General features: G+C 34.7%; 1 protein-coding gene across 1 annotated transcript; it reads right to left on the reverse strand.

Annotated features, from left to right (window-relative positions):
- Positions 1 to 9,463: 9,463 nt before the first annotated feature.
- On the reverse strand, positions 9,464 to 14,887 carry LOC141712515 (S-formylglutathione hydrolase-like). The gene is made up of 7 exons (XM_074515485.1): positions 14,568 to 14,887; positions 13,010 to 13,127; positions 12,572 to 12,619; positions 10,822 to 11,018; positions 10,492 to 10,590; positions 10,320 to 10,385; positions 9,464 to 9,805 (listed from the first exon to the last, which is right to left on the reverse strand). Exons 1-7 carry the CDS (start codon positions 14,727 to 14,729, stop codon positions 9,626 to 9,628), a joined length of 870 nt encoding a protein of 289 aa, XP_074371586.1. The 5' UTR covers positions 14,730 to 14,887; the 3' UTR covers positions 9,464 to 9,625.
- Between the last annotated feature and the right edge of the window lie 212 nt (positions 14,888 to 15,099).

Here is a 15,099-nt window from a genome sequence, read left to right on the forward strand (position 1 = left end):
TAGAAGATTATCTTGTAACTGTGTAGTATATAAACACAGACATATGATTTACACTATATGTGTTATCTTAATCGAGATTATTATTCATTGTAACCCTAGCAGCTCTCGTGATAATTTGTTCATCACTGAGAGAGAACAGTTCTTTGTAACAGAGTTTATTGAGTTGAATAAAATCTGTGTTCTGTTACTTGAGTTCTTATATTCGATTTGATTGTAGTAAACACTGTATTCAACCCCCTTCTACAGTGTATGTCACCTAACAAGTGGTATCAGAGCAATATGTTAACATACATACAGTAAAGATCCAAAAACAATCATGTCTGAAAAAGCACAAACTCCAACCAAGCCCACCAAAACTGAAGAAACTCCAAAGACTCAAATCCATAGTCGATATGAGACTATTAGGGTTCCCATACTGAAACCTTTTGAGTATCCCATATGGAAGGTGAGGATGTCTATGTTTCTGGAAGCTACAGATCCAGAATACCTTGACAGAATTAATGAAGGACCACATAAGCCAACCAAGCTCTCTGTTGTAGTTGCAGATCATTCAGCACAGACTGTACCAAAGGAGAAAAGTGAATATACAGCTGAAGATATCTCATCTATTGTAAAGGATGCAAAGGTAAGACATTTACTGCATAGTACCATTGATAATGTCATGTCAAACAGGGTAATTAACTGCAAGACTGCAAAGGAGATATGGGATGCCTTGGAGACAAGATGCCAGGGAACTGATTCAATTAAGAAGAACACGATGACTATACTCACTCAAGAGTATGAGCACTTTGACTCAAAACTTGATGAGTCATTAACTGGTTTATATGATAGATTTGTCAAACTCTTTAATGATCTGTCACTAGTGGATAAGGAATATGATCTTGAAGATACTAATCTCAAATTCCTTTTAGCTATTCCTGAAAGTTGGGATTTGAAGGCCACAACTATAAGAGATAACTATGCTCTTGATGAAACTACTCTTGATGAAATTTATGGTATGCTCAAGACTCATGAACTTGAGATGGATCAAAGAAGCAAGAGGCATGGGAGAAAGTCAAGGACAGTTGCTCTTAAGGGTGAGGAGGAATCCCCTAAAGTGGCTATCTCAAAGAAAGGCAAAGGAAAGGCTCTCATCACAAAGTCTGATACTGAGTCATCAAATCCAGATAGTGATGAGGATTCAGAAACTGAAAGTCTATCTGAGATGGACCCTGATGAAGAGATGATGAAGCTGTGTGCTCTTATGGTGAAAGGAATCACAAAGATTGCATACAGGAAATTCAGAAGGGGAAAGAAGTTTTCCAGGAAAGGTGATAAGAAAGGTTTCAGAAAATCTGAAGACAAAGGAGGAAAGTCTGACAGAGGAGATTACTCAAATGTTAAATGCTACAACTGTGGTGAGAAAGGCCACATATCTCCTGATTGTAAGAAAGGAAAAAGTGACAAAGGCAAGGCTCTTGTCACAAAAAAGAAAAGCTGGACAGATACTTCAGCATCTGAAAGTGAGGTAAACTATGCTTTGATGGCAAATGCTGATAGCAGTTCTGAAACTGCTGAGTTAAGATATCTCAAACAACTTATGATTTTCATACTGATGATATTACTGAGTTGAGAAGATATCTTAAAACCATGTTCATTAGTTATAGAGATCAAACTTTAACATGTGAAAGATTAACTTCTGAAAATCTTACTTATAAAAAGAGGAATGATTATTTAGAAAAAGAGTTAGTTATGTTCCATCAAACTCAGAAAGATAGAGATGATGCTTTCTATGTTAGAGATGGAGTGCTTAAAATGAATGAATCTCTAAAAACTGAGTTAAAAAAGGAAAGAGAGATTATCAGGACTTGGACTAACTCTGGCAGAACAATTCAGAATTTGTTAAGTAGTGGAAACTGGAAAGAGGGCTTAGGTTATGGAGATGATAAGAATAATAAAGGAACCGTAGAAATTGAGACTATAGTTGTTAAACAAAAGTCTAAGGTAAATCCTGTTAAGTTTGTAGATGTAAAGTCTGATATTGATAAATCAGAAGTTAAAGATAAATTACCTTCTGACAAACCAAAATAGGATAAGCCAACTGAAGTTAACATAGGCTTAATGACAAAGAAGCAGCTTAAGCATAAGCTGAAAGATGTTAAGAATGTAAACAAGGTAAAGCCACCTACGAAAAATAGGAATGGAAAGGAAAGTGTGAATAAAAGCAATGATTATAAGCCTGTTCCTAATGCTCCTAGAAAGATATATTATAACTGAGGAAATTCTAACCATCTGGCTTCTTTTTGCAGGAAGAATAAGAACATAAACTCCGTACCTTCAAAATCAGGAGTTAAGAGTCAGTCTATTAGATATAAGCCACAAAATCCTTGTTTTCATTGTGGTAGTTTATGGCATTTCATTTATACTTGTAAGAAATATCATAGTTTGTGCTATGATTATTATCAAATAAAACCTTCTTTAAAGAAAGTTAGCATTATTCCTTCTAGTGTAAGTTCTGATGCAAAGTCTGATATTGTAAATTCTGATAAGAAAATTTTTAACATAAACTTTTATGTTAAATCCGCTGCACATGTTAACAAACTTAATAAGGCCAAAGGATCCAAGCAAGTCTGGGTCCTTAAAACTAATCATTAGTGGTCTTTGTGATTGCAGGGCAACAGGAAAAACATGGCAATATGGGAAAAACTCTAGGATATGGAAATATCAATCTTGTGAATGTCATCATTTAAAAAGTAGCTCTCGTCTCATGACTTAAACACAATCTGCTGAGTGTTAGTCAAATCTGTGACAAAGGTTATCATGTGGATTTCTTTGAAGAACACTGTGAAGTTGTAAGCAAATCTACAGGCAAAGTTGTTCTGAAAGGATACAGGCATGGTAACATTTATGAAGCCAAGTTTCAACAAGTTCTGATAGTTCTGGAATCTGTCTGTTAAGTAGAGCATCAATTGAAGAAAGTTAGGATTGGCACAAGAAACTCTCTCATTTAAAATTTCAGCAATATAAATGAACTAGTCAAGAAAGATCTTGTGAGAGGACTGTCAAAATCAGTATTTGCTCCTGATGGCCTTTGTGACTCATGTCAAAAGGCAAAACAAAGAAAATCTTCATTCAAGAGCAAGACTGAATCTTCAATTCTTGAGCCTTATCACCTACTATATGTTGATTTATTTGGTCCAGTCAATGTCATGTCTATTGCAAAGAAGAAATATGTTATGATCATAGTGGATGAGTTCACTAGATACACATGGGTGTATTTCTTGCACACAACAAGTGAAACTGCGTCTATATTGATTGATCATGTCAAACAACTGGATAAATTGGTTAAAGACTCTGTGAAAATCATAAGAAGTGATAATGGCACTGAGTTCAAAAATTTGATCATGGAAGAGTTCTGCAAAGACCAAGGAATTAAGCAGGAATTTTCTGCTCTCGGAACTCCACAGCAAAACGGAGTTGTTGAAAGAAAGAATAGAACTCTTATTGAAGCTGCACGAACTATGCTTGATCAAGCAAAGTTACCAACCTATTTTTAGGCTGAAGCTGTGCAAACTGCTTGTTTTACTCAGAATGCAACACTTATCAACAAGCATGGAAAGACACCATATGAGATGGTGAAGAAAAAGAAGCCAAATCTGAAGTATTTTCATGTATTTGGATGCAAGTATTTTGTTCTTAAGACTCATCCTAAACAACTATCTAAATTTGATCTAAAAGCTGATGAAGGAATTCTTGTTGGATATCCACTTTCCACAAAAGCCTTCAGAGTCTCCAATTTAAGAACAAGGGTTGTCATGGAATCTATCAATGTCTCTTTTGATGATAAGAAGATTACAGGACTTGAAGATTTCAATGATCATGACCAACTGAGATTTGAGAATGAAGTTTTAAATTCTGATACTGTAAATCCTGACAGTCTAAATCCTGATACTGCAAACTCTGATGGGTTAAACTCTGATATTATTGAAACTGTGGTGACTACGCCAAAGGAAAATATACCTGTGCAAGGGGAGCATATTGAAGATCCAACCACATCTCAAGAAGCATCAGAACCAAGAACAGACTCCTCAAGTTCTGATTCAATAAGTTCTGATGGGGCAAGTTCTGATATTCTGGACACTCAAATTCTGATTCATCAAGTTCTGATGGGACAAATTCTGATAATTCTGGAAACTCAAATTCTGAAGGATCCAACTCAGAGAGCATAATTTCAGGGAGAATATCAGAAAATGTTGATGGAGATAGCATGGATCATGAGGGAGCATCCAGTTCTAGAGATAACCTTCCTTCTGCAAGGAAGTGGACTAAAACACATATACCTGACTTGATTATTGGAGATCCTGAAACAGGTATAAGAACTAGAACAACAACATCAAATGAATGTCTCTATCACTCTTTTCTTTCTCAGACTAAACCAAAGAAAATGGAAGAAGCTCTTCAAGATGCTGATTGGGTGCAAGCAATGCAGGAAGAGTTAAATGAATTTGAAAGAAATAAAGTCTGGACCCTGGTGCCAAGACCAAAGAACGGATCTGTTGTTGGTACAAAGTGGGTGTTCAGAAACAAAACTGATAGTGATGGCATAATTACAAGAAATAAAGCAAGACTGGTTGCAAAAGGATATTCTCAACAGGAGGAAATTGATTATGATGAAACATTTGTACCAGTTGCTAGATTGGAAGCCATAAGTATATTTTTGGCTTATGCTGCTCACAAAAAGTTTACAGTCTTTCAAATGGATGTAAAAAGTGTTTTTCTTAATGGAGAATAGGAAGAAGAAATATATGTTGAACAACCTCCAGGTTTTGTAGATTCAAAATTTCCTCATCATGTCTACAGACTTGATAAAGCACTTTATGGCCTTAAGCAAGCTCCAAGAGCATGGTATGAGACATTAGCTTAGTTTCTTCTGGAAAGTGGATTTAACAGAGGGACTATTGACAAAACCTTATTCTATCTCAACCATGGAAAGAACTTACTTTTGGTATAGATATATGTTGATGATATCATTTTTGGTTCTACAAATGACAGACTTTGTAAAAGGTTTGTCAAGCTAATGCAGTCAAGATATCAAATGAGTATGATGGGAGAACTTAGCTATTTTCTGGGCCTTCAAGTCAAGGAGAATGAAGAAGGAACTTTTATTTGTCAATCTAAGTACACCATAAATTTGTTGAAGAAATTTGGAATGCCAGACTGTTCAATTGCATCCACTCATATGGCCACTGCAACAAAATTGGATAAGGATACTGGTACATCAGTAGATATTACTGATTACAAGGGTATGATTGGCTCACTACTCTATCTAACTGCAAGTAGACATGATATCATGTATGCTACTTGTCTTTGTGCAAGATTTCAAGCAGATCCAAGAGAACCTCACTTAACAGCTGTGAAAAGAATTTTCAAGTACCTTAAGGGTACAGCTGATCTGGGATTGTGGTATCCTAGAGAATCAGACTTTAAGCTAATAGGTTACTCAGATGAAGATTTTGCAGGATGCAAAATTGACTGGAAAAGCACAAGTGGAAGCTGCCAATTTCTTGGAGACAGATTGGTTTCTTGGTTTAGCAACAAACAAAAGTCAATTTTCACATCAACTACAAAAGCAGAATACATTGCTGCAGGAAGCTGTTGTTCACAGATTCTTTGGATGAAGAATCAGTTACTGGATTATGGGTTAACATATTCTAAAATTCCTATTTACTGTGATAATCAAAGTGTTATTGCTATGACAGGTAATCTAGTTCAACACTCAATGACAAAGCACATCAGCATAAGGTACCACTTCATAAGGGAACATGTGGACGAAGGTACAGTGGAATTGCATTTTGTTCCGACAGATCAACAACTAGAAGATATCTTCACAAAACCACTATGTGAAGCTACTTTTACAAGATTGGTAAATAAACTTGGAATGGTTTCAGGTTCTTTCTCTAAATCTGCTTAGTTTATGTTCTGATACATCAGACTTTATGATCAGTATTTACAGATATTACCATCTTTGTGTATTTTGTGCTTAAATTGAAATTTACCTAAGTGATGATTGTTGTCTGATGTGAATTTCTAAACTATGACAGTGATATGAATGTTTCTGAGACTATTCAATCCAATGAGGATAACTGTGCTAGATGCTGACCTAGTAGTCTTTAATATACTAATAATCCCATGTTTGAAGTAATTGTTTATGTGGAAATTTTTAACACAAGCAAATTCTGATATTGAGCTTGGTTACAGTTTACTTTGTGTATCTTATTACTAGGTCAAAAACTAGAATAGTGCTTCTTATCTGTTAAGTTCTGATGTTAGTAAATCTGATGGATGTACTAAGTGCTGATAAGCCTCACTTATTAAAAGAAAAAGAAAAGAAAATACATAAATATCAGGTACTCCTTTGAGATCTAGAGTAAAAATGTGGAAGGGAAGACCCAAGTACATTGCTGATATTAAGTAATATGCATTAGAAAAGCAAAATAAAATTTTCTTGGTGACTTTTCACATTCTCTGATTACTGGAGAAATACACTGATAACAGCATAAATTCTGATAAGCAGTCGTGACTCACTTACACTGAGAAGCCACTGTAAAAAGGAATTTCAAAAGATGTATAAAATGAGCACAAAATAGTTGAGGTGGACTCATGCATGAACTCATTCTATATTAGGGTTCAGACTAATGACAAATTTTGAGCAAAATTCTTAGTTATGCCTTATTTTTAAGATGTACTGAAGTGAATCAGACTTTACTCTTTGTCTGATATTTAACTTATTACACACACATACACTACATATGAATGATAAAAAGTACTGTGGTGATAAATATTATTTTAGATGAACAGTTTAAGTGAGTTGCATAAATTCTGAGGACAAGTTCTGATGGAAGTTCTGATATACTCATATCAGTATTTGTGTGAAGAATTACAGAAATAAACATTCACTTTTCGAGTTAAGGAGTCATATTCTGATGACTTTTAAATTCTGATAATAATCAAGTTCTGATGCTGACGTGACAGTATTTATTTACTTGATTTATTTTTGATCATTACTTGAACAGTCATATTTTTACAGAATATTGGTTTATGTGAGATAAAGCAGTAATAATCATTTGTTTAGTGGGAACAGTTTTTTTTTAAAAACTGAACGTGCAATGTAATTATTACTTATTTACCGTGTCTATTAACTTTTGCCTTGACTGCTGCATGGCTGACAGGTGTAAAGGTCTGTTCCACTTCTCATTAACTGCTGTCACGTGGGGTGTCTAAGTAAAAGAGATAAAAGATTTTCAAATCTTTTATCTTCATTTTTATTCTACTCTCTCTCTCTCTCTCTTTTCTTATTCTCTCTCACATTTTATGACAGTTTTCTATAAACTCAACAGACTCAACCTTTAAAGACTACATCAAGTGGTTTTGAAGTAAAAGTTGTTACAGGAAAGGAAGTAAGAGACAAATCAGGAATGGATAGTTCTAAAGAGAAGAGAATAAACAATACTATCAATGATCCAACTTCCTTAAGTGAACCAGGAGTAGGAGCAACTCCTGAGAGATTGAATCAACTTGAATCTGTACAAATGGTTTACCACTCTGTTTTGAAAGAAGATATCATGTTATACTTTATGACAGATGGGAGGGTATTCCAGATCAAGGAGAATGCATTCTATTGAAGTATTTTGAAGAACTGGAACATGTTTTATTTCTACTTCAAGTGAAAAACAGATCAACAGATGGTGTTGCAGGTTATTTAAAATCAAATATTCAAAGACAGAAGAAGCTTTACTCTGTAAAGTCTGACAGCCCATACTGTCATAAGTGCATATCTCACAGTGGAAATATTGTTGAAATGAAGCCTAATACTGTAAAAATCATCACTACATTTTCTGGTATAAAGGGACTTGAATTCAATCTAGAGTCTGATAAAGCCTATATCATCAGACTGGATCAGGATATAAGAAAAGTTAAAATAAATGATCTCAGGGCTGCTATCTTTCAAACTGGTGAAGATACAGTTGAACTGAAAAATGCTAAAAGGAGGATGGTCAATGAACTTGAATATGCTGAGAGAAGTCTATTGAAGAATTATCTCTGAACAACTCCTGACATCAAAGAGATCAGAAACTGAAGCCAAGTCAAAGATCTACAACTGCTTAAATTCTGAAGGATCTAAAGACTGAAGCTGATATCAAACTTTAAGGATGGTAAAAGCTACAAGGACTGTAAGTTGTAGTTATCTAGTCAAATTCTCATGCATTTGTACTTAATGTTTTTGACATCATCAAATATCTGTTGAACTTGTATATTATGCTAATTTACAAGTTGTGAGAGATTGTTAGATATATTTGTGATGTCGTGTCTAATATAATTTGCGTTTAGTTTTCAGATCTTACTTAACAGGACAAATCAGGACTTAACTGCAAATCAGTACTTATACTGAAGTCAGGACTTAAGATATCAGAACTTAAGTTATCAGAACTTAAGTTATCAGGAGATATTTATCAGGAGATAAGTAGACTTTCAGATAAGGAAGGCGGCTGATTTAAAGGAAAGAAGATCAAAACAAACATAAGAAGAGATATGCATGGAGAAGAATTCTATGAAGAATAGAATACTTGGAAGAATAGATAACTAGTTGATATATATTAGGAAGCAGAATTATATTCGATATCAATTACAAAATTATCTTGTAACTGTGTAGTATATAAACACAGACATAGGGTTTACACTATATGTGTTATCTTAATCGAGATTATTATTCATTGTAACCCTAGCAACTCTCGTGATAATTTGTTCATCACTGAGAGAGAACAGTTCTTTGTAACAGAGTTTATTGAGTTGAATAAAATCTGTTTTTCGTTACTTGAGTTCTTATATTCGATTTGATTGTAGTAAACATTGTATTCAACCCCCTTCTACAGTGTGCGACCTAACAGAAAGTTTTCAAAAAAAAAATCTCGAAAATTTTTTTTCCGAAAAAAGAGTTTTCGGGAAAAAAATTTGCGAGAAAAAGTTCTCGGGAAAAAAATTCCTCGAAAAAAAGTTCTCGAAAAAAAATTCTCAAGAAAAAATTTCTGAAAAAAGTTTCTCGAGAAAAAATTCCCGAAAAAAGTTTCTCAAATATTAAATAAAAATCTTAATATTTTTCGAATTTTAAAACTTTGGATGTAAGTCTAATTTTGTTTTGATTTATATTAAAAAAAACATATTATCCAACCTCAACTCATAAGTCTCCATCCAAATCCAAATCCAAATGAGACAAGAGTTGAACCCCTTCTTCATCAACCCTCATATCCAAATTAGATAGGGGTTCAAACAAGCCTAACCCAACCCAACCCAATATATCCTATTCTAATCCAACCTAACCCCTCACTCCTGAACCCCTATCCAAACAAAGCCTAAAAGAACTCGCCCAGCTCTTTACACTGGGGGAGCTAGAGGGCTAGGAAAAAAGGAACAAGTCTAGACTACGGGAAAAATTAAAATGGCAGCACCAAACCCCTTTATTTATAATCGTGATCATCGCTCAAACGGCACATATTACATAGTTCACACATACTTAATTTGTTTATCCAGCAAAACATAGTTTCTACTACAATTCACCAGACAAAAGATCCAGCAGGTACAAGTCTCAAAGTTACAGCTTCAAAGCTTGAGCATGATGATGGATGTGATCATCAATGAAACTAGCAATGAAAAAGTAAGAGTGATCGTAACCGGCATGCATCCTCAATAGGAGAGGAACATTAGCCAGTCTGCATGCCTCCTCAAACTTGTGTGGGAGTAACTGATTAGGCAGAAAACTGTCATCTTGTCCCTGTAATGAAAAAGTATGCAAATCAAACTTGTACTCGGTGAAACGACATATAACTAAACTTGAATTCTTTCTGTTAATGACACTTTAAAGGACTTCTAATTGTGGCATCCATCTATTTTTTTAGGATTAGGTCATCCCTCATCAGTATATCCAAAAGAGAGACGTTCAGATGTAGTAGAACCTTCCATTATTCTTTTTGGCCATCCCGCTTAAGCACCTTTGCTTTGTATAATTCTTTTGGCTATTCATCAAATTCTATGATAGACCGTTTGTTTCTAAATTGCATCCATACAATGCAACATGACAGTTCTAAATACAGGTTATAGATATCCATTCTTAAAAATTTACATTTTATAACTGCATACACATCTCACAATTCTATCTATCACCTACGAGTCAACAATGATTTCACATTTCCACTGAATTAACATCATCATAAGCCAGGGTGATTTTGAACCATTCCAAAATTCAACTAAACTTCTAAATCATATATGAAAAGAAGCTAGAGACAAACCTGATCAATTAGAATGGTTGCAGAGACATCGTTGAACTTTGAGATCAAGCAAGTAGCGTCATACTCCTGAATGAAAATTGTTCATTATGCATAACTGCATAAGCACCTAACTTGGCAGCACTCTGTGTGTGTGTGTGTGTGTGTGAGAGAGAGAGAGAGAGAGAGAGAGAACCTCCCAATCAGTTTTATTTTCACCCAAATAGTTTGTAAAAGCTTTCTGGCCCCATGGGCAGCTGATAGGATTGACTATAGGTGCAAATGCTGACACTGACTGAATTCATAGAAACAAAACAACAGTAAAATAAGTTCAAAACCTGGCAGAAAAAGAGCCTTGTAGTTGTTAGAAAAGTTGGCTAATAAAGATGAACAAATAGTGGAACATAATACAGAAATTTATTATGTTGCGTATAAAAATAACAAATTATATTAGACCATACTTGAAGTGTTCAAACACTCCAAATATAATGCTTTAGTACCTGGTACTTGTATTATATATAGTTACCTTGTACTTGTCCAGGTTTTTCAGGTACACTGTAAGAGCTCCATGCCCACCCATAGAGTGACCAGATATAGATGCTCGTGATGCATCAAGCTGCGCAAAGTTTTCAGTCAGAAGGCTCGGCAATTCCTTGGTAACGTAGTCATACATTTTCCAGTTCTTCCACTTTTCTTGTGTGGCATTCAGATAAAACCCAGCACCTGGTTAAAAATGTCTTGGTTACATTTCTACCAACTGCATGTAATTCACAGCAACATAGCCGAACATCTCATCAAAAAAAATTGTGAACATATAAATTGTTCAGCTATGTGAAAGAATTTCATGTTTCTTCCAAAGCTCAAATTATTTGCCTTCACACTCTATATTCCCGATCTTATTGTTGATCATATTTTTCAGTTTCAATTTACCACATGCATATAATTACAATAAATTTCATTGAGAGGTAATGATTAATGTAATATGCAAAAAGTCCAAGTATACTGAGTTTCATAGAGTAGAAAAATAGCATGAGGCAAATTGACAACACAGTACGCAGTAATATAATAAATTGACTGGTATAGCACATTTAACATGTAAATCTAATGTATCTGTCAGGAGTCAGTGATTCCTGAACTACTTTTGTTACTGTTTTCAGTGTCTCTTGTTATTTAAGAGGATAACAGCTAGATACAACAAGAATCAGATAGAAACAGCAGAATATAGATAGAATCAGAGGGATAGAGTTCAGAAATGTAGAGAGAAGAGAGAAATCAGATAAAAACTTGTAAAGAAGACAGAGTTTTAGAGAGAGAACCCTAGAGAGAAGCGAGAGAGAAGTTGGTGGAACAAAGTTCCCTGTACGTATATTCACAATGCAAAAACTGAAAGACAAGACTCAATCAACTATTTATAGACTCAACTTCCTGTAACTAACTCCTGAAATGGAAAAGACACAACTACCGGTATCAAGACAGTGTTATTGCTACTTATATAATACTGATGCAATGATATTACAAACAGTGTCTAAAATAATAAGGTCCACGAAAAACCCAACATAATGTGATCATCATTTCACAACATTACCAGTCAAATGTAATACATTTAAGAAAAAATATTTGACAAAAATCTCAATTCCCCCATCACTCCATAATGTTTAAGTGATGGCTTGAATTCTCCAAGTGGTCGACTGCTAGCAATTAAGAAATCTCTTTAGTGAGGTAAGGGAGAGGAGAAGGGGGATCTCGCTCGCAAGAGAGAAAGGAGGAAGAGGGAGCTCACGAGGGGGTGAGCGGGAGAGGGGGAGAGAGGGAGAGAGGGAGAGAGGGAGAGAGAGGGAGAGAGAGAGAGAGTTGGGAAAATCAATATTTTAGCAAGTGGTAGACAGCTTAAACAAGTATACGTCTCAACTTAATCAAGGTTGTAGAACAACTTCTTTTCTTTTTTTCATTTACGTGGTAAACTAATTTACACTTAAAAAGGGATCTCCGACACTGGACGAGATTATGTTGTTCTCACCTTTTTGGTCAATGCTGTAGATGCCAAGAAGTAACCAAAACAAACTTTTGGTGCTAGGAAATTTTAAACCAGGATTCCAATCATATGTATAAAGGATACAAAATGACTAAACAATTTGTGGGTTATAGACTTGGACCCTGTAAATGTTTATTACCCAGATGCACAGGTTTTAGATGCAAGTGTATCGGATAACGATATAAGCTAATATCAATACTGAATTGGACAAGAAGAGAAATTCTATAAGCCTTGTCTTGCATACCTACACCAAAATCCCAGCTGTCTGCCTCTCCATCCACGTTTAAGCCTCCTATAAGTAGAAAAGAACAGATTGTCAGTGCAGCAGACACAACTACCTCCTACCAACCTGTGACTTTAAGCTGTTTATTAATAAATATTTCCAAGCCCGACATTTGGACAGATATCCATGTTGGACACTTTCGGACTCGTCTGAATAGGCTATGACAATCAAATATATCATTGACAAAGAAATTTAAGGTGTTTGATAAAAATTATCAGTCTTAGGCACTATACTCTTTTTTTAATAAATGTATATATTATGGCAAACAGGTACAATCTACAAACTCATTGTGACATTCAATATCTAAATTAAGGCTTCCGTATTATGCACAATCTACACAATATATTTAAAACGCAAATCTTTATCCAATTAATTTAGTACAAAGAATATTTGGCTCACTTGGAGATGTATCAGGTGCAACCAAAGCAATACCCTCACTAGCTGCAGTGCGCTGAGCACCAGACTTGATTATGAAGTTCTCATCAGTACATGAAAGACCAGAGAGCCAGTAAAGCACCTGGTGATTACAAAAATACAAAATATATAAATATAAAAAATCTCATATCCCTTGTAACCCAATTGGTTTAAACGTCAAATGAAAATGGCCCAACTTCTAAAATTCTAATAATGTTAGCAAGGTGAGGTTTGACCGCTTGAATTAACAATGTACGTATTGTGAAGAACAACTTAGCAAATTTAATCATGGCTAAAACTTGGTGCTAACACTAATTTATAAAACTAAAGTTACAAGTATTGAATCCAATGACATTGCCAAGCATGAATGAAAAATAGCAAAAATGCAAAGTTGGCTTTATATGTAGGACAAATGATAGCTACAACGTTCACGCCACGTCATTAAACAACTAAAAAGAGGAGGTATATAGAGACTAGTTCTAGCAGAATGTTACTGGATAAGAACTCCAAGAAAGTTGCTGAAATCACTCCCTCTGGGGTGAGCTTTAACTGACAAAATATTTGCCAAATAAAACTGAAGCAACTCAAGTTCCACGATTTATAATACTAACTTACTTAATACTCGTGTTCATTTGAAAAATATAAGAGTGGATTGTTGCTTGGATAAATCATCATATAGTAGTAGACAATACATTTTTTCAAAATGATCAAACGGCATGTGAATCTGCTGAGAATTTGAAGTCTACAGGCAAGTGAAATTTAAAAAAATAATCTACTTTCATATGTGAAAAGGAACTAAGAAGACAGTTTATATACAGTAGATTGCTTGAAGCTTCAATCGTTATAGTAATGACACCACTGGACCAGATTTGACTCAAGTATCTGATATAACGTAATCCTATAAAAACTATTAGCCAATTCACACAGGTGTCGCCACTACACACGCGTACACTTGTTTGAGGACTTAACTTCTTCCTATCCAGTCTCAAGATATGGCCAACATCAAAGCAACACGTGAAACTGATGACCAACAACATAAATCATGCAAAATTAACTGATTCCACTTTCAACATCTTTTAAAATAAGACAGATACATTTTAATTTCCTAATTCACCTCTTTAAGTTGCTCGAAAAGTTGATTAAATCTAAATTTGTTCAGTTCAGTTTTAGGACCTAGCATCAAAGCAAAAGTTCAATTTTACCAACAAAAAACCACTATTAAAAAAGAAAGGCAACATATACCAATAGCTAAAGCCAAATCACCATTAACATTGCATTTGCTCTCAAGAAGCATTTCAAAATTAGCCATCATAAAAAGTTGCACTTGTCCACCAGATTAACACAGATCGATATACTCACTGTCATGAAAATAATAAAAACCACAAATCTTCACATATATTTAACCAAATTTACACAAGAAAAATAACCTAACCCCAAAAAAAAGTCAATTTTAATTCCCAAAAAAAGAAATAAAAAGGGCAAAATGGGCTTGATATGAAAAAATATAAAGAATCAAGAAAAGGGGTGAGACGCAAATACTTACAGGGAATTTATGGGAAAGAGCAGAAGATGATTTAGGAGTAGGAGGGAAGTAAATGTAAAAGGTCATGGAACAACCAAGAGTAGGACTATAATGTTTATATCTCTTGTTGTATCCATCAAACATTCTAGTGCTACTTATTTCTTTGGGTTTTGTCTCCTCCATCCCTTGTCTTAAAAACACCCCTTTTTTCTTTGTTCTTCAGTAAGGAGAGGAGGCTGAGTGAGTGAAGAAGACAGGCAGACAAGTTGTTGGTGGTGGTGTTTGATCCTTTTTATGCAAAACTAATAATTGGATCAAATGCGTCCTCCTGCCCTTGTTTATGAGAAATCTCTTAAAAGCCCATTTTGGTTGAGGAATTAGTTACTGGCCTCAAATTTGTATGTATCCATTTGCCTTGGGCTTTTTTGTGCTTGGCGTTATTTGCTTCTTTTTCTTTTTTTTCTGTTAAAAGGCTTTTTTATAAAAAACAGGAGAAAAAAATACATAAGGTTTAAGAAACCTTAAGAAAGGCAGGAGATAAGCCTCCTCACCT

The sequence above is a fragment of the Apium graveolens genome, chromosome 3 (assembly GCF_009905375.1).
Source record: "Apium graveolens cultivar Ventura chromosome 3, ASM990537v1, whole genome shotgun sequence".
NCBI lineage: Eukaryota > Viridiplantae > Streptophyta > Magnoliopsida > Apiales > Apiaceae > Apium > Apium graveolens.